We start from the raw sequence: 24,303 nt of genomic DNA on the forward strand, positions 1-24,303 counted from the left end.
CTGTGTCCCGGTCGTCATTTGTGTCCTGGTGTCCCGGTCTGTAATTTCGTAAGTCGACAAACATGACGTCAGTCGACAAACAACTTCATGACGACATACAGCTCAATCCTTATAATGACGTCAGTCAACACACACACACAAACAACTTTTTTTCTATATATAGATTTGGAGACACACCATTCTAGGCTCTGCGGCAGCTGGCCCTGAGCCCTCAGTTGAAATCAGAATACCTAAGTAGAGACTGCAAAGCAAAGATTGACCAACTATGCCAAGAATAAAATTGAACTCACATCTACCTTTGGTGTCCATGTAGCCAATATGGTTCTTATAATTTCGACGGTGTAATGTAAGATGAGAGTAAAGACACAAGTAAGGTAAAAACATAACAATGCTATTTAGGTATTTATGATGAAGTTAAAAGTTCTGCTGGATAAGACTAGATGACGTTAGTTTTCTTTCTTTCTCAGAAATAAATTTTAGTTATGTGTCTTACCAGTTTTCTCATACTCTTTGGCTAAGAACACATAACAATCTTATTATGCCTTTGCAGGACAGCTATTGCCACAATTATGTTTTCACTGTATAAGTTGGAGAGGGAGATTTTGCTTTTTTTTTTAAGTATTGTGACAGAATGGAAACACAGAAAGAGCGAAATAATGTTCATTTATCACAGAAAACCCAAATAAGTGAAATTTGCTCATTCGCCTCCTAAATAAATTTGTGTGACGATTTGAAAATACTGAATTGAAAAACGATGATGGGTCTTGAACCTGGCAGAGAGTAATACAAAAAATAGAGTAAATATGGTATACAATGAAGATTTTTTGGAGCAGTTAGAATCAATGTTTATGGATTTCTGCCTACCCGAAGATGAGGATCTAATACGTTTGGTAGAGGATGCAATTAAAATCTTAGAAAAAGAGCCTAATGTTATTTATGTAAATTCAACAAATGTCACCTTATTTGGAGATATTCATGGCCAGTATAACTACCAGAAAGAAATGTACAGAAATGAGTTCGAGGACGGATCCAATGCCGATCACGTCATGATACAACTTGGCGACTGCTTGGACCGAGGACCTCAAAACTTGGAGTCATTTCTGTATTCATTGGCATGGAAGCTGGTTTACCCCCAACATTTTTATTTCATTCGCGGAAACCATGAATCAGGATCAATGACCCGAAAATATGGCGCACAAAAGGAAATAACAATGAAGTATTCACGCAATATTTACGACCTTATTATAAAGTGCTGTACTTATTTGCCCGTGGCTGCTGTTGTCAATAGCAAATATTGGTGTGTCCATGGTGGTATTCCATACTTTGAAAAAGGTTATCCACCGTATATTACGGACTTAAATACGGAAAACCGTTTCTGTGAGCCAAGAAAAATGTCACCAGCACTGCAAAATATATTATGGGCCGACCCTGTCGATGATTTTGAAGAAAATTTTGAACATTTATTTGAGGATAGTCGCAGAGGAGATGGGATATATGATTTTACAGCTTTGGCAGCCCATCATTTCCTAGAAAAGAATGGGCTACAAGAAATAATACGTGGGCACGAATTCTATGAAGAAGGCTCACGAATTTTTCATGATCACCTTGGCCAGATTTTATTGAGAAGCATTTTTTCGTCTCCAAATTACTGTGGCAGGGAAGATAATCCCGGATCTGTGCTCCAGGTACGCGGTAAAGTGCCCTTAAAAATTGTGTTATACCGTCCTAGTGGCAATGGCCTAGAACTTCCTCCTAGTGTAACATTATGGGAATTTATTTTGCCAGCCGTTTTGTCAACTTATTTTGAGTTCGGCGCACGGTTCCTAAAATACCGCCATAAACTTCCCGAGTTATTTCACACTCTTGACAAAGATGGAAAGGGCAAGTTAGATGGACGCGCAATTATGCATCAGCTCAATCTAAATAATGAAGAAATGGTTAATAGAATGATTTACATCCACGATACTGATGACGATGGTACAATAAGCATGGAAGAACTCCAACAAATGTGCTCAAATTTCTGTGATGACAGAGAGTCAATAATTTTCAAGTTTTTTGACGAGGATCTTGATGACAAGATCACAGTTGAAGATCTTGTTAAAAGTGTTGAGCAAATAAAACAATACGTGCCACTCCCTTTAAGTAACTTTAAAAACAACACTTTGGAAGCTCTTGCACTTCAATCCATACATGTTTTGACTAACAAAAACTACGTAGACTACGAAGATTTTGACAAAGTTTTTTCAGTTTTAGGATACAAAAAAGATTAGCTCAATTTCATTCCAGCCGGATCTATCATGGCGTCAGCAATAGCTTCCATGTAGAGTGAACCAGAGTCTTACAAAGCAAGTTTTGAAACAAATTGCCTGATGTAAAAAATACTCATTTTAAGGCAGTCAGGAATGGTAACTGTAAAGAACTGCAAGTAAGGAGCAATGCAGATCAATAGTAAATCAAACTCCAAAGAGCCTTGACAACAATAGATACATAAAAAAATAGAATTTTGATGCTTATTCAAAATGTGTAAAATTCATCAAATTTAATGCTAACCATCAAAAGTTATGGGCCTGAGAAAATTTGCCCAATTTTCCAAAAAGGGGGAAACACCCCCAAAACATCAAGTGATCTTAAAGAAAATCTAACCATCAGATTCCGCCTATTGGAGAATCCTACTGAGGAGTTTTCAAGCTCCTATACACAAAAAGGTGGAATTTTGCTTTTTTTGCCATAAGAAAAATTGCGGATGCGTGTTAATCTGCTTGTTTGTTTGTTTTTTTTTTTTACCTCCAGTGGTGATCATAGTGAACCAATCCTAGAAGATCGGAAGAAAAGATCATTTGGTCAGAAATCAAAAGTTCTAGCACCCTTTTTAAGCAACCAAAAATGTCGCTAATCAGCTAGCACCCTCCCACGACCCTTTTTCTCTGAAGTCACCGGATCAAAATTTTGAGATATCTATTTTGTTCAGCAAAGTCAAAAAATTTAGTAACTATATCTTTGAGGACGACTTGACCCACCACAGTCTCCAGGTAAAGGCTGCAAGCTATGGACTTTGTCCGCTGTTTACATTTTATAATATTAGCTATTGGGAATACAGATACTTTTTTTTGTGGGGGGGGGGGGTCTGGTGGGGAGAATATATGGGAGGATCTTTCCATCGAGGAATTTTTCGTGGAGAATGGGAGTATTCCATGGAGGGGAAGATAGATGTCCCGGCAATATTAGAAAAGCGATTAGGACATAAAAAACAAATAAGTTTTTTGAACTGAAAGTAAGGAACAAAACTTAAATTTAACGAAAAGACATTATTACACCTGTGAGGGGACTGCTCCCTCCTCGATACTTCGCACTTTACGCTGATTGTTTTGAACGTTTAAAAAAGCTTACTATTCTAATAGCTATTCTTAAATAATTGGAACTAAAAGTCAAACTTTAGCGTAAAGAGCAAGATACAAATATTTTAGCAATTACCAGTTTTTGCTCTTTACGGAATTTAATGCCTTTTCATATTGTATCTTTTCAAAGATGTTTGATTATTGATGCAAGTCCGATTTCTAATAAAATCTCTACTTACGTTTCAGACTTTTGGCGTTTTTTTGTAAGGTTTTTGAATTGTTGCTATCCCTTGTCAAAATATATCCAAACATTTTCACAATTATAAGTTTTTTGCCCTGTAAGCAATTTAATTTAAACTTCTCCATGCATGAAAATCATGAGTCGAAATCATGCTTAAATTTTTCCACATAAGTGTGACAAGTGTGACAGCGTCATTGTTATACTGATGTACATAAAAATGACGTCACTCCCATTGATTTATTTTTTTCCACGGAGGGGACAGCCCATCCTATATGTAATAATTTCTGTTTGTTTTAATGTTGCTCCATACTTTCAGTTGAAAACCTTTTTTTTATTTAATCAAGAGGAAATTCATGCTAAAGAGAAACCAAAACCATATTCTCGAGAATTCCAAAATGACTTTGAACCCAGCCGAGTTAATTGGGAGGGGGGGGAGGACAAACACTCCTTTGGATTTTATTGTATTACCTTCCCTAGATTTTGAAAAATACCTTTTTTGGTATTTTTATTGATAGATAAAATAGAAGAAGCAAAAATTGAAGCCTCCCAGAGTTGAAAAACAACCCATCCTAAATTTTAGTGAATTGACGCCTCTATTTGAGCCCCTCGAAAACGGCGGAAAATGAAAATAAACACTCCCTTTAAATTGCTAAAGAATTGATGGAATTTCTCTAAAAAGACTCATGTATTGCACAACACAGTAATGGACTACTTGACAGGGTTGCCAACTAGCACACTTTTCAGGTGAAATGCACTCTTTTTGGGTGTCTATTTTCATTCGGTTTAAGCGTGAATACTTGACAACTTTGTCAGAAGTGCAATTAATTCAAGGAAGAGAGTAACCAGCTTGCACACTTTTCTTGTGTAGTACATTTTTTTTTCATACCTCAGAGGGGATGCGCAAATTTTTTGAACTTGCATTCTTTTTGAGCAAAAATATTTTTTTTTGTCCTGTGGTGGCGCAGTGGATTTGACCTTAGCTTGGTAATACGAGACCCATAGAACGAATCACGCTGCAGGAATGCACTGTAGGGCCGACGCAGGGACCTTAGTAGTCAAGAGAGTAGTCAGGTAGTCAAGAAGCGTCGTTAATTCTTAAATAAAATAATAAAATCACTTTTTTGGCCTTGATTTGCACTCTTTTTAGACGTCAATAGTTGGCAACCCTGATACTTGAAGGAGTTAAAGCACAGAAATGAGACGATGAAAATTACACGAAGAAAAAAGATGAAAGATAATGTTGCCACTACAAGCTGAATGAGTTGTGAACAGACCCAGTGCCAGCTCCCAATCTATCTTAGATTTGGCTCATTAATTTTTTAATTTTATGTAATTTTTTAATTTCCAACTTCTAAAATTCTTTCTGTTTTTCAGTCATTATTTCAATCGAGTTGTGCATTTTTATTTGTAAAGATAAGCAGTTCCTTTAATCCCAAAGTTCCTTAAGCCATGCCAAAATTACACGGATATTAAAAAAAAAAAATAGTTTGTAGACTTAGGTATATCCTGTTTGCAAATGTCCTTGTTTCTTTTTTTTTTGCAAAATGTATAGGTGCAGTGTCACCCCGACTCTAGGGGTGCGATTGAACCAAAAAAAAAGAAGAAGAAAGAAAACAAGGTATTTTTTCATGAGTACATATTCTTTAGAAACTTAACTGCAAATTTCCTAAAGCTTTCATCAGTTTCTGTTCAAAATTCAAAATGTGATATGCTAAAAACCCACCAAATTGTGGTATAATACAAAGTTTACTCAGTTTATGGTGTGTTTTTAAAACTTACAAAAGGTCCTTTACATAGCAATTTCATTTTAAATAAACCCTCAAAGAGCTTTCAATTATGTTCCAGTGCCCTGCTGCCGGAAACAAAAAAAAAAAATGATAAAACAAAGGCATATCAGTGCTACCCATGCAAAAAATGGTTTCCTTGTGATCCAAGGTGGAGTCTAAGTTTTCTGTATGAGGTTTTCAACAATGGCGATTCAAGTGGTGTACATTTCCCTTCGATCTGAAGCCATTCCCATGGAATTTCAGGCTCTTTTGAAATTCATGTAAATTTGTTTCCCAAAATAATATCTTACTATTAATACAAATCTAAATAGTAGTTTCTGTTCCTAAATCAGCAACAAGTAGCAGTCTTTTCCCTTAACATTTTTTTTATACGCATCCTTAAATTTCGGTTACTATGGGCCGTTCTTTACTAGATTGTAGCTATCGCTGAGACCATGATTGGTCTCGATAGCTTCAGAAGTTAGTACCATATGGCACAGCACATTTTCGTGCCTTCCATATAGTCAGAGCGCCAGATTCTGTATCCCACTTATTTCGATTAGTACCCATGCCGGAAGGTACAAAGATATTGAGGGTGGATCCCATGGTAGTCGACCATGCTGAAAACGAATATCGTAGGGCGCATGTTCGCCGTTGGGGCGTTTCTGAGATATAGGCCAAAAACACCAAATTTGGCCTGTAATGGGGTTCTATGATTCTATTTTTTTTTTTTTTACAGGTAAGATTGGTCGAATCCAGTGTACCCTTACATCAATAGAAAGAAGAGACTTGGGGCTACACGAATATGATTTTTGTTTGTAAAAATAAATAAAAAATAGTACACTTTTTACTGCAGTTTAAAAAAAAAGTCAGATTTTTGTCAACAAATTTCTAACAGAAAAGCTAAAAACTCAAAATTTTTTCAAGATAAAGCATTTTTTTATATTAAAAATGAAAGCCCGTTTAATTCCGAACACATTGAGTTAAGAAAAAAAGTTTAAATTATTATATCTGGGGGGTCTGCAACTTTTTTAGCGAGTGTACCCGATGACATGAATTTTGTTTAGTAACCTGCTACCTAGCGGGAAGATGATTGATAAGCTAAGCAGAAGAAATTGATATGCAGAAGATGAAAAAGAAAAGTGAGTCAGGTAGGACAAGATAAAACAAAACAGTTACTTCAGGTTGATTCAACATGTGATTGAATTTTGTTTAGTAGCCTGCTACCTAGCGGGAAGATGATTGATAAGCTAAGCAGAAGAAACTGATATGCAGAAGATGAAAAAGAAAAGTGAATCAGGTAGGACAAGATAAAACAAAACAGTTACTTCAGGTTGATTCAACATGTGATTCTGACGCAAATACTGATTTGCTGCTGGATGACAATGACACATTCATATGACACAAATTTGAAAGATCAAAAAACAATTTTTAAAGAAATACAATTTTTAAAAGCACTTTTGGTGTTGTAAAGTTGGCTGGAAAAATGAGTGTATTTTTATTTGCAGAAGTAAGAGACCTAATGAAAGTAATTTACAAAATTAAATATCACAAGAAACTAGGTGATACTGACTAATTTAGATTTATAAGGACTGATGAAAAGGCATGTTACATTGATCAATCAGATTTAGTATTGGAACTTCCAGTTCTAGTGAAAATGCTTGTCAAATGGAACATCTGTGATTTGAAATTGATTTGTCAATATTTAATCTAATATCTTGCTTTTTCTTCATGAAGCACCAAACAACCATGCAACAGTCGAAAAAAAAAAACAGTCGAAGAGTATTACTCCGAAGCACAAGAAGACTTATCTCGTCTGGACCAGCTGGGTAGTGCCATTGAGTTATTCAGGACTTCATTGGCAAACGGTGCTAACACGCGAATTGCACTTCAGAAGGCAAGCGATACCTTAATCACTTTGGCTCCCATAATGAATGCCTTCGAAAATGCGTCACTCACGTTTGCTTTCTGGCGGTAGTTCTACTTGAAATAGCGATGCAATTCAATCATGCTGAACGAGACTGTGACTGGGAGTCTCATTTGACAGCAACTATTCGGATGTTGCCATACTTGGTGGTGGCTGACTATCCTCAGTGTACAAGATGTCTCATACAGTACCTATATGACATGCGAAGTTTACCACAAACCTTTCCTGATGTACACAGAATGCTCATGAAAGGATATTCCACAGTGAAGAGAACACACACAAGGTTTACTGCCACCTGTTCCAATCAGATACTGGAATGTACAGTGAACAAGGATGCAAAGACGACGGCCGGAATAATAGAACAAATGGATGAGAGACAGACTGAAGCTTGGATTCTTACCTTACCGATTTTCGCTGCCGTCAGCAATGGTTTCCTGTAAGTAGTCAACGTATCCACAGAGGCATTGAAAGATCACGAAGACAATAAGTTGATGACGACGCGATTACAACTTTCACGAGATAAGAGTTCGAGACATTTTCACTACATGTTTCGTCGGCAATTCGTACAGCAGAGTGGACTTCGACCTAGTGAATATTGTGACGTCAGAAGTCGTGGACGATGAGAAGATTGTTTCTGATATTAGTTGCGTAGCCACAAAAGGAAAAGAGGTGGTTGAGGACTTTCTGTGCAACAGGAAAGACGATGTGAAAAAGGTTGTACTCCGAACTTCAAAACTCAGAAAGTGAATGGTGTCCCTAAAACCGATCTCCTGAGCTTTAAAGTAACAGCCTCGAAGAGAATCATTACTGCTCAGTTGAGCTACAGCGAAGAAAAGGAGAAAGCCGTTGCAAAGATTCTCACAAAAGAGGTTTTTCTTTTCCCTCCATCCATTTTTGAACGTCTTCCACAACAATCAACCAAGACATCCTCTGGCTGAAAAATGAGGGTGGGGAACAAAGCTGTGCTGTTGAACTGGCTAAGAAAAAAAGGAGGACTTTCATCTTGGCTGGCCACTGTGAAATCCAAAGAAACAACATCAGCTACAGTACACATCATTGACCTAATGTCCAAGACAAGGTCATATCGGCCTGCCAGGTTTGAAACACCCAAATCCTTCGCAGAAAGATTGCTTCTATCATTGCTGAATTATCTTCCAGTGGGTATTCCTGAGGTCCACATTGTCGCACATCAGTACAACGGGCTGTTTGGGAAGCTCACGGACACCAGAGAGTTGATCCCTTGAAATCAGTATGCAGACTCCGACAAGGGAAAGGGAAAAACCTCCAGATTTCCGCTCCTTGCACAATTGAAGAATGGGATGTCGTACTTGCAAGCTCAGCGTCTAAAAGCCAGGTCCTCGAAATTTTGTATGAAACCTGGGATCATATGAGTGATCAGCTTCCGAATGCACTCAACATTTTTCTCTCAGGTGGGTTCAAGGAGAGATTCAAAGTGTCTCTGGTCAAGTGTGGCTGCTGTCCAACTTTACCAGAACAGTATTACTACAAGGAATGCTTGACCTCCAGCCACGAAGAGGCTGACCAACGCCTTAGGACACATGTCAAGTACGCTAGCCCTTACGCTTGTAGCATCGTTGTGGATGCCAACGACACAGACGTGGCAGTAGCCTGTGTTCATTTTTTTGAAGAGCTTCAAGCTGAAGGAGTGAGCGAACTTTTCTTGAAGTTCCCTACTTACATTATCCCAGTACACGAGCTGGCGGATGGAGTCCACAAAGAGGAGCAGATTATGTTACCGTTCGTGCACTGTCTGCCAGGTTGTGACACAACGAATTTTTTTTCGGCGTCGGGAAAGCTTCTTTCTTAAACACCGCGGTGTCTCCAACTTTTGCCTCAAAAATGGTGTCTGTGACGGAGCAGATCAAAGATGCAGAAGGGAAGCTTTCAGTCGACGCGTTTAGAGAATTTTACGACCTATCAAAATTCCTGGTCATTGTTAACAATACGGTAAATAGGCCAGATTCAATTCACTGGCCAGTGTAAGGGCTTACATTCGGTGCCAGAAATAAGATGTGAAAAGAGTTCCACCTTCTGACAACACCTTTGAGCCATGCATACGAAGAACCATATTTGCTACATGGATAATCTTGTCGTCAGTACGGCTCGACCGAGCATTTCAGATCCACTTCTCCTTGGATAGAAGATGGCTGAAGGGGGAGTAGATGCAGTCGTCTCGAACTGTAAAGCATCAAGCCTGGAATCTTACTGCAGATGCAAAAGTGGAAGATGCAGGAAAGACTGTAGCTGCTTGAGAATGAAAGGATGCTGCAGCTTATGCTCCTGCCATGGAACGAGGAGGGCATGCAGGGAGTCTGACCTTGCCCTATCTAAATTCTCGGAAGAAGAAGAAGATGAGGAATGTTTGTGAAAATTTTATTTGATACCTTTTACTTTTAATTAAAACAGGTCCCTAATCAGTTACTATTACCCAATTTTACGGGCAGGCTGAGTAAGACAACTCCAATGCCTCGACTGAATCCATCTGTGAAGCAGAATTCTTTTATGTAGTAAATAGCTCAGTCGTATTACTGGCAAATCAGGTCCCAAAAAGGTAATTGCAGACGCCTTAGTACACCAGAAAACATATTTGTAAAAAAAAAAAAAAAAACAAAAAAAAAAAAAACACTTTTTAAAGTCACCATTTTTTAAAACTATTTTTATTTTTAAGTAAAAGTTAAAAGTTTTTAAACAGTTAGGAAAGTTTGAAGTATTCCTACCCTTTCAAGAAAAAAAAAATATTAGCCTATGTCCCTTTTCACGATACGGCTAGTGATCATTTCAGTGACACTACAAAAAAAAAAAAAAAAAAAAAAATCGCAGACCTTTTAAAAATAAAAATAGTTTACATGTTTTTAGCTCAAATTGTAAGAAATTGAATCCACTTTCTTTTCGAATATGAAAAAAAATTTGTTACCTTGAAGAGATTTCGAGTTTTTAGCTTTTCTTTGAGATATTTGTTGAATTTTACAGCACTTATTTTGAAACTGCAGTAAATATAGAAAAAAATAGTGTTTTTTTTTTCAATTTAAAAATCATATTCTTGTAAATCTAGATCCTTTCTTTCGATTGATAGAACATTAATCCAGATTCCTCATCCGAATAAGTTGCAAAAAAATCATGAATTGTCACACTTAGTTATAGGCTAAATTTGGTGTTTTTGGCCTATATCTCAGAAACGCCCCAACATGCGCCCTACGATATTCGTTTTCAGCGTGGTCGACTACCCTAGGATCCGTCCTCAGCATTTTTGTACCTTCCGGCATGGGTGGGTGCACGATACAATATCTGGCGCTCCGACTAATATACGTCATAATTACAGAAACAACACAAATACAACATGTACGTCATCTTTTTTCAGATGTATACTCAAGTAAAAAAGCGAGTATCGCATTAATATTTTCACCGATTTCTACATAGGAAATTTCAATACAAAAGAAAAGTTTTGAAATTTTTTGAAAGTTAAGAAAGTTAACCTTGTCTTGGGATTCTCGAAATACAGCCTGAAACCCATGGCCATATTTGAGAAGGGGAAGGGAGGGTACTCAGTTACACTACCTCCCAAAATTTCAGACTGACTTGTAAAAAAGTAAATTTGTTGTACCCCCCAAACAATATTCTGGATTTGACCCTATTGAAACCCCTTGACAATGGCGTTTGATAGAAAACTATATCACATAGCCAAAACCTCATAGAGGAGGATTGCAATATCCTATCTTAAGCACCAAGAAAACTAACTCAGGTTGATAGTTTTGTCTTGAAAAAAACAAAAAAAAAAAACAAACATAAAATTGAGCAAAAAGGAAAAAAATTGAGAAGTGCCTTAGTTGTCAAACACCTTTGGTCCCCTGTTTTATAAATTATGAGCAAGCACTATAATATTGGATTGTACTCGAAATGTTGGACACAATTCTAATGTTCAGTCAACAATTTTGAATAACATCAGTTTTGTTAACCTTAGTTTTAGAATAGAATTTTGGGTAGAAGGGGAGGGGGATTATTACTCATATGGATTAACAATCTGCACAATTTTTGGTCTTCTACAGGGCTGAAGCCATTCTTCCTCCATTCTGCAAATACCCTAGAATTTACAAGCATGTTAATCGACTGGTTTATTCAGATAATCTTTTTATGGTGTATTTTGTTGGAACTGTTTGTTTGTTAAATCAAATGCATGTTGAAGAAATTTATAAATGTAATTTTCAAGCTGATTAGAGAGACTACACAGCAAGCCTCATTTTTGTGCATCCCAAGTCTTTCAGTTTCTGGTCTGGAATGATGAAAAACACTCAAAGTCAAGTAACTTGGCCAAGCAAAAGTATCAGAATTCCTTATTGAGGATAAAAATAAACATTTGTCTATTTTTGAGCAAAAAATTAGTTTGCAAGGAAAAAATTAGTGGTCCTTTTTTTGAACAACAAAAATTTAGTTGACAAAAATATTTTGTCAGTCTTACCCCTTTCCCTAAACATGGTTTTTGAAACCCTCTTACCTTCCCTGAAATTTTTATTTGAATTCACCAGTTATTCTTGAGACATGATAGATATGCTATTTTAATATTCTGGGTAATTATATTGTCTTTTCATCAACTTTACTACTTCACTGTAAATAAATCCGAAGTTCCACTGGGACAAGTAGTGTCATAGGGATCAGAAAAACCCAGTTTTTGGCCCCTACTTTTTCTTCTAAATACACAATAGCTACAAAATTTGGCCCCCTTACTTCCTTTCTCACCAATGCCCTAAAAATATCAGCTCAATTGCACCTGTTGCTCTTGAGATGCTACAGATATATCATTTTGATAACCTGGATACATATTTTTTGGTTTACCTCTGTCCCTCCCCCAAGACATAACTTGAAGTTCACTTGGCAACCCAAGACACACAAAAAATTTCTGCTGATCCCCAAGCTGTTTCTGAGATAATGTAGCTACACTATTTTGATAACCTTGATACATGTGGTTTCTTTTGGTCAATATTACTATCTCATTGAGAATAGACTCTAGTCCTACAGGGGCTCCTAGAACAAAACTTTTAAACAGACTGGAGATCAAATCTTTGGATCATTTTCCTCTGCATGAAGTTGAAATTTGAGGCTCACTTGGGCCCTCCTTTACACTTCCCAAGAGTTCCAACTTGATCCCCAAAGCTTTCTCCAGATTATTACAGATATGCTGTTTTGATCAGCTGACAACAGAGTGTCTTTTGATTTGCCTAGCTAATTAACTCTGTTCAACAGATTGCAGGCCCTACAGAGGATTGTAGAGTAAAAACATTAGGTTGGTTCGAGAAAAAATATTTTAAGCCCCTCCTGCTCCCCTGCTATAATACAAAGCTTGTTGGCCCCTTTGCCCTCCTAACATGCCCTGAAAGTATCAATTTGATAACCAAAGCCATTCTAGAGGTACTGCAGATATGCTATTTTTGTACCACCTTCTATTGCCTTTTGGTTTACTTTGCTACTAAGACATTGATAGATTTTGATTCCCATGGGGGTTTGTAGTGCAAGAGAATTCAGGTAGATCAAAGACAACATTTTAAACTAACATAAAAAATTCTGTCTTAGAAGACCTAAAACAAAAGTTGAAGTATCCTGCCCTTTCTTATTCCTATATTACTTTAAAGCTTCAACTATATCCCCTGAGGTTTTCTAGGATATTGCAAGTATGATAAGCACCCTGAATGCACATAGTGTCTTATGGTTTAGCTGTGCTCCTCCCCCAGTCATATTTCAAAATCAATTTGCTCCCCCTTCCCAAACTCTCTGAAAGTTTCAACAGGATAGCACAAGTGATCCTATATCCAAGGGCCATCCTCAGCAAAACAAACAAAGAAAAAACAAATATAAAAGAACTGACATTAAAATACAATCTTTAAAACTAAAATATTTTCTAAACACTCCTAACATCATTACTTCAAGGAAGCTTAACCAGGACGGGTACATCAAGCTAAATGAAAAAAGACAATTCATTCAAATGGAATAAAACGCAATTAAAATCAAGCTCCTAAAGCTAATCTTGCCTTTTTGGTAGCCAGTCTAGAAGGTCTATCCATAGCAGGTTGAGTAGAATTGTTTACTGATATTTAATGTAAATAGTTAAATCATTTTTAATTAAATTTGTATATAAGGCATTCAGTGAATATTCCCTCAAATCCCTATTTGTATAAGTATCACTATTTATTTTGATTCTTAAACAAGCTAGAATAAACATAAATAGTAATACTTCATTAGGTATGGATTTGGGGGAATATTCACTTAATGCCTGATATACAAATTTAATTTAGATGATTCAAAAATCATATTGAGAAAAACAGTAAACAATTCCACCCAACCTGTTATAGATAGATCTTCTAGGCTGGCTGCCAAAAAGGCAAGATTAGCTTTAAGAGCTTGTTTATAATTGTTATTTATTCCATTTGAATGAATTGTCTTTTTTCACTTAGCTTGATGTACCAATCTTGGTTAAACTTCCTTGAAGTAATTATGCTAGAACTATTTTTAAAATATTTAGTTTTAAAGATTGTATTTTAGTGTGAGTTCTTTTATATTTATTGATTCTTCATTTGTTTTGCTATATATATCTTTGTATTTTCGTTTTTCATTTGTATTTGCAATATATATATATGTTGTATTTGCAATATATATATATATATATATATATATATATATATATATATATATATATATATATATATATATATCTTATTTTACTCAAGTATGTCTTTTGAGAATAACCCTTAGGACTAAGAATAAGCAAATGATAAGAATAGCAAATGATCCAAGAGCTCTAAGCTGATTGGAAAATAAAGACCAAACACAGCTGCCTTTTCTACAAATATTGTGGATCAATGAGTACTTTGCATTGTTTATGGCCACTATTTGGCAAATTGATGGTTTTAACCTAGAGGGACACTTATTAGATCTTTCAATGTTTTTGAAGAAAATGAATATGGCATCATAAAATTTTGATCTAATATCTGGGTTGTAGGAGAGGTAAATTTGCACTTAACATCAGCTAGAATGAAAGTTAACATATCATTTGGTGCCATTTTTAATACTCTTTCATAATTCAATTGATGCTTCTGGGGCAAATTCCATTTTGAACCCTTAAAAAACATAAACAGCCCTTAGTCACCAAAAGTTTAAAAGCATGTTTCTAAAAAAAACAAAAAAAACTGGATAGCAAAAAAATTTGATCATTTGTAGCTGATTCAGGAATGGTAATTATTATTATCCTTAGTCTTAAACTGTAAAAGTTTTGCTTAATTTTTCTATCATTTTTGAGGGGTTTCAGGCTCTTTATAAAAGACTATGCAGATTTGTTTTCTTCCTATCATATTATTATCAAGACTAAGAAAAATGAAAATTACCAATCCTGAATCAGCAACAAATGACAAATTTTTCTTATGATACAGAGTTTTAAGCATGTTTTCGATTTTTACACTTATGACATCTATGAACTGTTTTACCTTATGGGGTCCCATTTACAGCTCAAAACAGAATTTACCCCACAAACAATTGATGGGCAGTAGAAAAGGGCATAGAAGAAGGGTATTTTAAATTTCTAACAAATAAGCTCTCTATGTTACTATCATCACCCAAGTGTGTAACTTGGTTAAAAAAAAGTGCTGGGCCATTTATCAGCCCTGTTTTGGGGGAACCAGTGTTTTTTCTGTATTTCCTTCTGTATTGGCACCTTTTAGCCCAAGGACTGAAAGATTTAATTTCAATCTGATTGTAAAAGTTTTATTTTAACTTTTTTGGCAGGACCTTGCCCTGAAACATTTCTTGTATATTAAGTTCATCCTTGCCCAAGGACTTATAGCAAGTTTTGTGCTGATTGGGCAGAAAAATTATAAATATACACATGATTCTATTAGCAACATAAATACAAGGCAATCAAACTACTCAAGGTTTTTTTATACTATTTCTCAACATAAGGTTAAATTCTAGATAAGCTACTTTTTGCTATCTTGGAAAGTAGTTTTGTTAGGGAAATAATAGTTTTTTAGGCATGAATTTATAGATTAAAGAGTGTCCCAAAAAAGTATTTTGAAAACCTGAGGGCATTAATGTTTGATAACCTTTAAAAATTGTTGTTTTATAAAAGTGTAATGTTGCAAAATTAATCTTCTTCTTAAATCTATATATATAAAATATAAGAAAAACTTTGGTAAAATTCTAGTTAATTGACTTCTTGCTATCTCAGGAAGGGTTTAGGTTAGGAAACTGAAACTTTCAGGGATGAATCTACAGACTAAAGTATATCCCTGGAAGGTATTTTGAAGCAGCTACCTCTACTCTTTCTCCCTCTAAAGGGCCCTGACCTTCAATAACCTTTAAAATATGTGTGTTATAAAAGTGGAACCTTGCAAAATAGATCTTCTGCTTAATTGAAGTTGAAGTACAATAAAATTATTTTTGGCTTCATAACTTTGCTCAATTCTATGCTATAAGGCTTTAAAGATATGAAAATATATTTCCTAAATTTTGAAAAAAAACATTGATATGGCTCAAAATTCTGCTCAAATGACAGGAATTGCATTTTCAGAACTAAAGACAGAGAAATAACAACTATTAACTGAAAATTAAGGTAAAATGTTGTTTTGTCAAAATTTCAATAGGTACAAACCTGTCATGTAGGTAAATTTCAGGGCCCTCTAGAGAGAGGAGTGGAGGTGGGTACTTTAAAATACCTTCCCAGGACATACTTTAGCCTGTAGACCCATCCCTGAAAGTTTCATTTTCCTAACCTAAACCCTTTCCAAGATAGCAAGAAGTCAATTACAAAATTTGTAAAAAATATTAATATGGCTAAAAATTTTACTCAAATAACAGAGATTGCATTTTCAGAACAAAAGGCAGAGAAAAAGCAACTGGTAACTGTAGATAGGAAGTTGCTTGAGGATGTCCAGTGTCGTGCCACTAAGATGGTTACCAACATGAATAAACTTCTATACAAAGAAAGACTACATTGCTTGAAGCTGCCAATGCTGACATACCAACAGAAAAGGGGTGACATTATTTTAACCAAAAAAATCCTCTCTAAAAATACCCTTCCCGGTGTCTTTGCACAGCCCTTGCATTCTGGTACTAGAGGACATTCTCTGAAGCTCTCCATGCAGCGTTCAATGAGTAGACATAGAAGCCACTTCTTCAGCCAAAAAATCATCAATATGTGGAACCAGCTCTCTGAAGAAACAGTTTCTGCTACTTCAACTGACATGTTCAAGTCCCACCTTGATAGGGAATGGCTCTGCCAGGAATTCCTTTACAATTGGGAAGCTGCAGAGTCCTCCACAAGAGTCTAATCTAACAGCCACAATCTACACCAAACGAACTCTTTTTTCTCATGGAGCATCACAAGGAGGGATAATCCTTATATCAATCCAAGCTGCAATTTAAGGTAATTTAGGGTAAATTTAAGGTAATTAAGGTAAAATATTGTTTTGACAAAACTTCAATAGATATAGACCTGTCATGTAGGTAAATTTCAGGGCCCTCTAGAGAGAGTGGAGGTAGATACTTCAAAATACCTTCCCAGACATACTTTAGCCTATAGACCCATCCCTGAAAGTTTCATTTTCCTAACCTAACCCCTTTCCATGAGAGCGAGAAGCCACTAAACTGGAATTTTACCAAAAGTTCAAAAAATATTCACAAAACTTACAGTTTTAATTGCATCTGCTACAGAAGGGGCTGGGGCTTTTTCCTTGGGTTTGCCAAACAACCTATTCATGTTTCAATTATTTCTTCCGAAATATGTAGAAATAGAACAGTTTAAGCGAACTCTTGAATACGTTTAAACTAAAAAACAGATGTCAATAATTTCAAATTACTGTTGTTGTTTAGTATTTAGTTGACGTTTCAGCGAATCAACCGCTCATATACTTGCGATTCTTTTTTGGCACAGGTCATGTCAGCATTTAAAATATCTTGGGAGAGTTCAAGGACGTTGTACAGAGTGTACTTGCTTAAATCTCTGGCACTAGTAAGTATATCGCATCTCTATTCTGCTACTATTGCTTAAAATATCTGTGAAAGAAACATACACAGATTTAAATTAAGCTAAAACACCAGATTGCAGTAAAAAATAGAAGTTAAGACAGTTACTACAATTAAAACATCTATAAAAGGAAACGTAAAGACGAAATAAAAAGGTCAATACAATAAATATAAAAGTCAATACATTACAACTTAAAAAATAAGTGAGTGTTGTGCAGATTACAATTCTTTATAAATCTAAAAACAACAACACAGTTTTTCTATGGACCCACTTAGGAGACTTAGCCTCTATTAGAGGTTTTACAAATTTAGGGTGCTAGAATGTTTTATAATAAACGTTAAAAAGACTAATTCACTAAGTATAGGAATAAGTAAAGGTGAAGAGGTGACGCCGAGTAACGAAATGATTGATCAAGTCGACAGCTCCATTTACCTTGGTAGTATTATTAGTTAAGACGGTGGGAGCAGTGAACATATTAAAAGTAGAATACCCAAGGCTCAGGGTAATTTTTCATAGTTAAGAAAAGTTTGAAATGATAGGAAGATAAGTTTGCAAACGAAGATTAGAATATTGAAAGCTAGAGTGATGCTAAAGATTATCCCTTTCGGCCAACCATCTGGGGCTCAACGGAAAGCAAATGGTCCACTGTTAGGGTGGGAGGATGTCATAAAGAATGATTTAAGGGAAATAGGAACTTTCTGGGAGGGTGTAAAGGCGAATGATTTGAATAAATTGGGATGGAGGAGGAGCGTGCATACATTTGTTGGTCTCAGGTGGCTTGGTGTTGTGGCGAGTGGTTAGTAGTAATAGTAATTAGCAAAAAGCCAATGAGAAATTTGTGGTTTCAGACCATTTATCTCTCTGTCCCCAGCTTTGTTGGAAGTGCAGAAGCCATCGTGATCGTGGCTAGATCGTCTCACTTACCATTTTTACGTCTCTTAGCCAACTGACATAATGTCTCAGAGATAACATTTGCCAACAAGAGGGAAAACATATCCTGCTCCAATTTTATATGTTTTGGTAGCATGGGTCACCACGGTAATCACGCATATTTAGAACAGCATTCAATTAATGCAGTGATACAATTAATAGCAGTTTCATTATCTCTGAATAGATTTGCAAGTTCTTTCCATTTCTTGTGGACTGCACTTTTTCACTAACCAGGTAGCACATATTTTCCAAGGAAAGGAGCTCACAACTCACAACTTTGTACATCAGGGGGGTGGGGGTAAAGCCTAGCAACTTCGTACGTTTTTTTATTGGTTTTGTTGTACTTTCCACGCTTGTTTTTTGGTTTTTGTTTTTTCCTTGATCATATTATTTTGTTCGCGCTGAAAAAGAGAGGTGGTTGTTTTCTCGAAGTATTCGCTTTCTGTGTTTTCTTTTATGTTTTCATTTGGCCTTTAAAACCCCAATTTTTATCGTTTTCTTTCTTTATGTCCCCCTACACCCTATGAAATTTCAAGAAACGCTTACCCCACTCCTCCCAGCACCTTTTGAAAATTTGAAATCGATCTTCCCAGGCTCTTCCAGAGATAATTTAGATACGGTTTTGTGCCCATGGTTACGTTTAACCAACACTGCTACTCTACTAGGAATAGATTTTGTCTTAAATTTTTCTGGAAATGATGAAAAGCTTGAGAGCTATTGCTAATTAGAGAAAAACCAAAACAGATAGTCTCTGTGAGAGGCAAAGCTGGCATAACCTTTGTCAGAATTTAACAAATTATGATTTATTTCACTTGTTGATAGATAGTGCCAAAATTTTGGACATATTTGAGATCAATACCATTAGAACCTTCTTCTCTGCTCACTCCATTTATATCAATATTTGGGAGCCAACTGGCTCCCCCCAAAACTCCTTGAAATCGTCAGCTTGATCATTAAAGCCTTTTCTAGGATATTGCAGATAAAAGTAAAACAGTTCAAAATAGGGATGAAACCTTTTTATTGACATTGAACAGATACAAAATTTAACTGGGTATTTCGAACACATATACAGTGTTCATCATCAGCAGTAAAAGTTTTACTGCTGATGATGAACACTGTATATGTGTTCGAAATATCCAGTTAAATTTTGTATCTGTTCACTGTCAATAAAAAGGTTTCGTCCCTATTTTGAACTGTTTTACTTTCGTCATGGAAAGGCAGTGTGGTCTTCGAAGTTATCTATTGCAGATAAACCTTTTTGATCGTCCTGTAATACCTGGATTTAGTTTGATATTTAATTGTAAATAGATTAAAGGCTCCATAGCGTAGAGGCTTATGGTGCAAAACTGTTTAGTTGCATTTCAAAATTATTTAGCCTTGATTATCTTCTCCCTCTCCCAAATCAAAAATTTATGAATCACTTCTCACTTACACTCCTTGAAAGCTCCATTTTAATGCACCAAGCCATTTCTGCTATACTTTGAATATTTTGGTACCATTCCAAGCATCTTGGGAATAAAAAAAAACCGCCAAGAAATTCAATAAAATTAAACAAAAGACAAAAAATGAAAAGAATTAAAATCAAATATCTAACAAACAATAAAGTGAGTTATTCACCAATATCCACGATTTGCACAAAATCTAAACAAATTTGAACTGCCAACGACGGATACTAACGAACAACTGAGAAATAAAAGAACAATTTATTTGCTCAAACAAATGAAGCAGCAACGAAGAGTACTTTACTTACTTACTTGTGTCTCATACGTCCTTGTGGGTAGGCCATCTTCTTTGCACGTTGACGGGTCAGTTCTCTGTAGGATATTTGGTCATCTGCTTGATGTCATCTGCAAAATTGTCTCACTATCTCATCCTTGGTCTAACGGGGTGGCGACTGCCATGTTATCTACCTTCAAAGATAACTTTTGGCAGTCGCAACTTCTATATCCGATGAAAAGGACCCAGATATCCAAATTGTTGTAAGCACACTCTCTTGACTATTGTTGGTTTTCACTTCAGCTGATCCCAAAGTTCTTGCTTAGAAGCTCTGTCTCGATATGCTACACCGGCTATACAGCTAATGCATTTTGTTTTGAATGCTGAAATGTTTCGCTCGTCCCCCCGTTTCGGAGTACACGCCTCGCAGGCACATAGTTCAATAGTAACAAATAAGGTGTCAAAGAGTCGTAGCTTTAGTTGTGTTGATGGATGTTTTTTCTTGAACAGGGGAGCAACGTCTTGAAGTTTACATCCTAATGCAATCTTCTTTTTTTTATGTCGTCACTGTGGATATTGTCTGATTTTAGTATTCAAATTAGTATTCAAATTGGGTGACTGATTCAACTGCTTCGCCACTTATTACGACATGAACAGGAGACGGGCTGGGGTCTCTCCCTGTACGCATGACTTTCATTTTCTTCGGAACAATGGTCTTGTCGAAGCTATTTGCAGCGGATTCTAGTTCAGAAGCTTTGGCCTTTAATTTAGGTGTAGTTTCAACAGGCGAATTGAGGTTGTCAGCATAAGCTAGGGTGTCTATGGAGACTCCGATAATGTTCAGGCCTACTTTATTTTCTAATAGGGATAGGGCAGCGTGCAAGAACAGCTTGAACAGTTGGGAAGGAAATATGCAACCCTGAAGAACAACCGAAGTAGTTGCAAACTCTTTGGTCTGTCATTCAGGGGTCTGAACGTACCTGCGGTAGCTATTGTACATATTTTGAATAATGTTGATTAAGTTTGGCGCACCATAGTGTGCCAAGATGTCTCATAGACTGTTTTGCCATACAAGAGCAAAGGTCTGCTTAAAATTAGTAAATACTTCAAGGATTCTTTACCGAAGTCAAGATACTTCTCCCTAAGCTGCCTCACTACAAAAATATGGTCCGTAGTAGATCGTCCATGACAGAAACCGGCCCTGATAATCAATGATGATACGGGTGTGTAATGGCTCTGATTCGGTTTAGGGGAATCCGTGTTAGAATTTTAATGGAGTAGCGAGTGAGGTTAATGTGTCAATAATTTTCGCAGTCGTTTCTTGGACCTTTCTTTCTAAAGGTAGGTTCGCCACTTTTGCCATTGCTTTTGGAAAATGGTCTGCTGTCCTAGCGGCAACAGTCTCTTTATGAAGTATTTTCTCTAGCGTTATAGAACCAACTTTAAGTAGGTTGGCAGGTATACCGCCAGGGCCTGGGGCTTGGTTATTCTTGAGCCTGCAAATGGCATACGGTATCTCACCTAACTCAATAATGGGGGGGGGGGAGGATTAGGATCGCGGTCTAGTTTGAAAATCCTTATAGTAGAGTAGTGTTGCCCGCAAGAGCCAGATTCAATTTTTTTCAAAATCATTTTTCCGTCTTTATTTAATGGTATCAATATCTTCATGCGGCCTACCATCCTTGTCCATAATACTAGCGGTAGGGGTGTATGTTTTTCTGTTGAGCTCCTCGACTATTTCGTACGTTTTGTAACTATCTCGTGATATCAAATCATTTTCGAAAGACTCGATTTCTCACTTACGTAGTTTCTGAGGCCTGCTCGTAGTGTTGGGCGATAATTTTATTAATCGACACATCGATATTTTCTTTCAGTATTAGATATTTGATATATTTATATGGATATCTCGGATAAGTGTTTTGCTATCAAATGGATTTCCTGAAGTTCAATAACGGAATCGAATTTAGAGAATGTACGATGCACGAAACATGTGTCCATCTTGTACCTACTTGTGATACAGCATCCTTTACGGCACGAACTACATTTGCTCCATTTTGAGTTACTACAGCAGCAACCTATTCTTTGATCCACCAGTCGGTGGCAATATTCGTAAGGTGAACCTTAATTTTGTCAGCAGTATGCATCTCTTCAATTCTTGTAGTAGCAAGCACGTTGTTACAGAGACAGCCTTTCTCATCAATGAAATGGGCAGTGACAGCCATGAAACCCTCAGTTACCCTGGGGATCCATATATCTGTGGTAAGGAAAACATGTCGTACTTTTTTTAGAGCATTTTCTAGTTTTATTTTCTCCACAGTATACATTTCTGGTAGAAGGTCTCTTGTAAATTTAGCTCAGGATTGCAGAGTATAATTGGGGCTAAGACCCTACGCCGGATAAATAAACACAGAATTGAATATGACACAGAAGGATTGCATATCTCTCGCAATAAATTTCATATTCAGCTTATTTTTTTCACTGTTTTAGGGTGCTTTGCGCTATATATTTGTCCGTAAAATTGAATCAGTTCTTGATTGTTTTGCACTTGGTTCTTCCGAGTCAGTTTTGTAACTCCTATCACAAAAAAAATTTGTAGGCTCACTATCCTGGCTCAAGGGTCTGCTTAAGTTTTGACTATTTGAAGTGACAATTGGACTAGAAACCTGTTCATCATCAGATTGATACGAATCAGATTTAGGGTTAACAATGGTATCCCCTGTTAATATGCTTGGACATTATTTTTTTTGTGGTTTGGCTTCAGATGAGCATTAAGATTGGTTTTATTCTCAGAAGTGGCAATAAGTTTTTGTATATTTTATACAGTGCAGACTTTGTCGATACTTTTACAAATACTCCCACAGACAACTTGACATTTCTTAAAAACTGGTAGAGACCTGAACCTGCAATGTATAAAGGATTCAATGGGAAATAAAATCCACAACTATGGGTACATCTGTGACTGGGGGAGTGCTAGCACCCTCTAAACACACAAAAAAGTAAAGAAAAGCGAAAGTGGATGCTAAAAAAGTGCCCAGAAGGAGCTAAAGAAGATGGTCACCACCCGCCCGTTCAAGATGAAGGGTAAAAAGTAGGGTCACCAATGGTAACGGTTACAGGCAAGTTGGTAATTTTCCAAAGAAGGAGCTCAAAGAGTACCGGGTCAAGGAATAAGTTCTATTGGGAAATTGTAAGGCACTTGTCAGTCTACGGGCTCTCTGAAGGACTCTAGGATGCTCATCTTAAACTAGAAACAGCATTTTTTTTTTCATATGAGAAAACTACACGAAACTAGAAATTAAGAAGATCAAATGGAAATTATTCACATTCATTATGAATGTGAATAATTCAGCCATGCTTTGCATTAGAGGTATTTTAGTCACAGTAAGCTAAAATTACGTAAAGTAGCTAGAGCAAGCTAAAGTAAGCATAGGACTGCTAGACTTAGAGGTGTTTTTTGTATCTTATTTGTAACAACATGTTCACTGAAGCCAAATTTTCTTTTGGCTACAGGTCTTTGTACTGCTATTAAGTAAAAATAGAAAAAAATAGGTAGGTTCAACTGAAATTAAGAATCCGTATTAACACTTGAAATGAACTGAAGTATATCCGTACACGAGGGGGCTGTCCCCTTCTAAATACCTCGCTCTTCATGCTAAAGTTTTTTAGCACTTTTAAAAAAGATTTTGACTCTAATTAAAGGGCCCTTGTGTTTCAATAGTCTTTCTTAAAGAATTGGGACAAAAGTTCAAACTCTAGTGAGGAGTTGAGGAGGGAAAGCCCCCTTTCATAAATATTTTCATATATTTAAGCCGTCCTGGCCGAGTGGTTGGCGCGCTGGCGTGGGAATTCTTTGTCCAAGGGGCACGGCTTCAATCCAAGTTGTGACCAGTTATTTAAAGCAGGAAGGGTGTGTGAAAGCATAGGATGGTTGGCCCCAACCTCCCATTGTACTTCTTGGCTGAAGGGCCATGAAACGGAGATCAGCACCGCCGGTTTGGACCTTAAAGGTCTAGTGCCGTCTTACTTACTTTTTTACTTTTCTTTCTTACATAGAATAATGTCTGTTTGTTTTAAGTTTCATTGTTGCTCCTTACTTGCAACTGAATTTGTTTTTGATTTAATTTCTGTTAATTTTTGAGATAAAGCTAGGAAATATGTCACCCTCCTCTTTTGAAACTATTCCCTCCATGTTGAATTCCTCCATGGGGAGTTTTTCCGTCGTAAAATCATCCCCTGGGAAGTCCCCCGGACAATTTCTTCTTCACAGAAAATCACCCTCCGTCTGAAAAATGAATTGCGGACAATTAAAATGCAAAATTCTACTTGGGCATGCTTTCATTTCAAAACACACTTATTTTGACTTA

General features: G+C 36.5%; 1 protein-coding gene across 1 annotated transcript in view; it reads right to left on the reverse strand.

Moving 5' to 3' along the window:
• LOC136030907 (charged multivesicular body protein 5-like) overlaps positions 1 to 17,111 on the reverse strand; it is an 87,873-nt gene extending 70,762 nt beyond the window's left edge. Inside the window, exon 1 of the mRNA XM_065710005.1 lies at positions 16,958 to 17,111. Within this exon, the coding sequence (XP_065566077.1) occupies positions 16,958 to 17,026 (69 nt within the window). The 5' untranslated portion in view covers positions 17,027 to 17,111. The remainder of the gene's footprint in view (positions 1 to 16,957) is intronic.
• Between the last annotated feature and the right edge of the window lie 7,192 nt (positions 17,112 to 24,303).

This window comes from Artemia franciscana, chromosome 9 (assembly GCF_032884065.1).
Source record: "Artemia franciscana chromosome 9, ASM3288406v1, whole genome shotgun sequence".
NCBI classification, from domain to species: Eukaryota; Metazoa; Arthropoda; class Branchiopoda; order Anostraca; family Artemiidae; genus Artemia; species Artemia franciscana.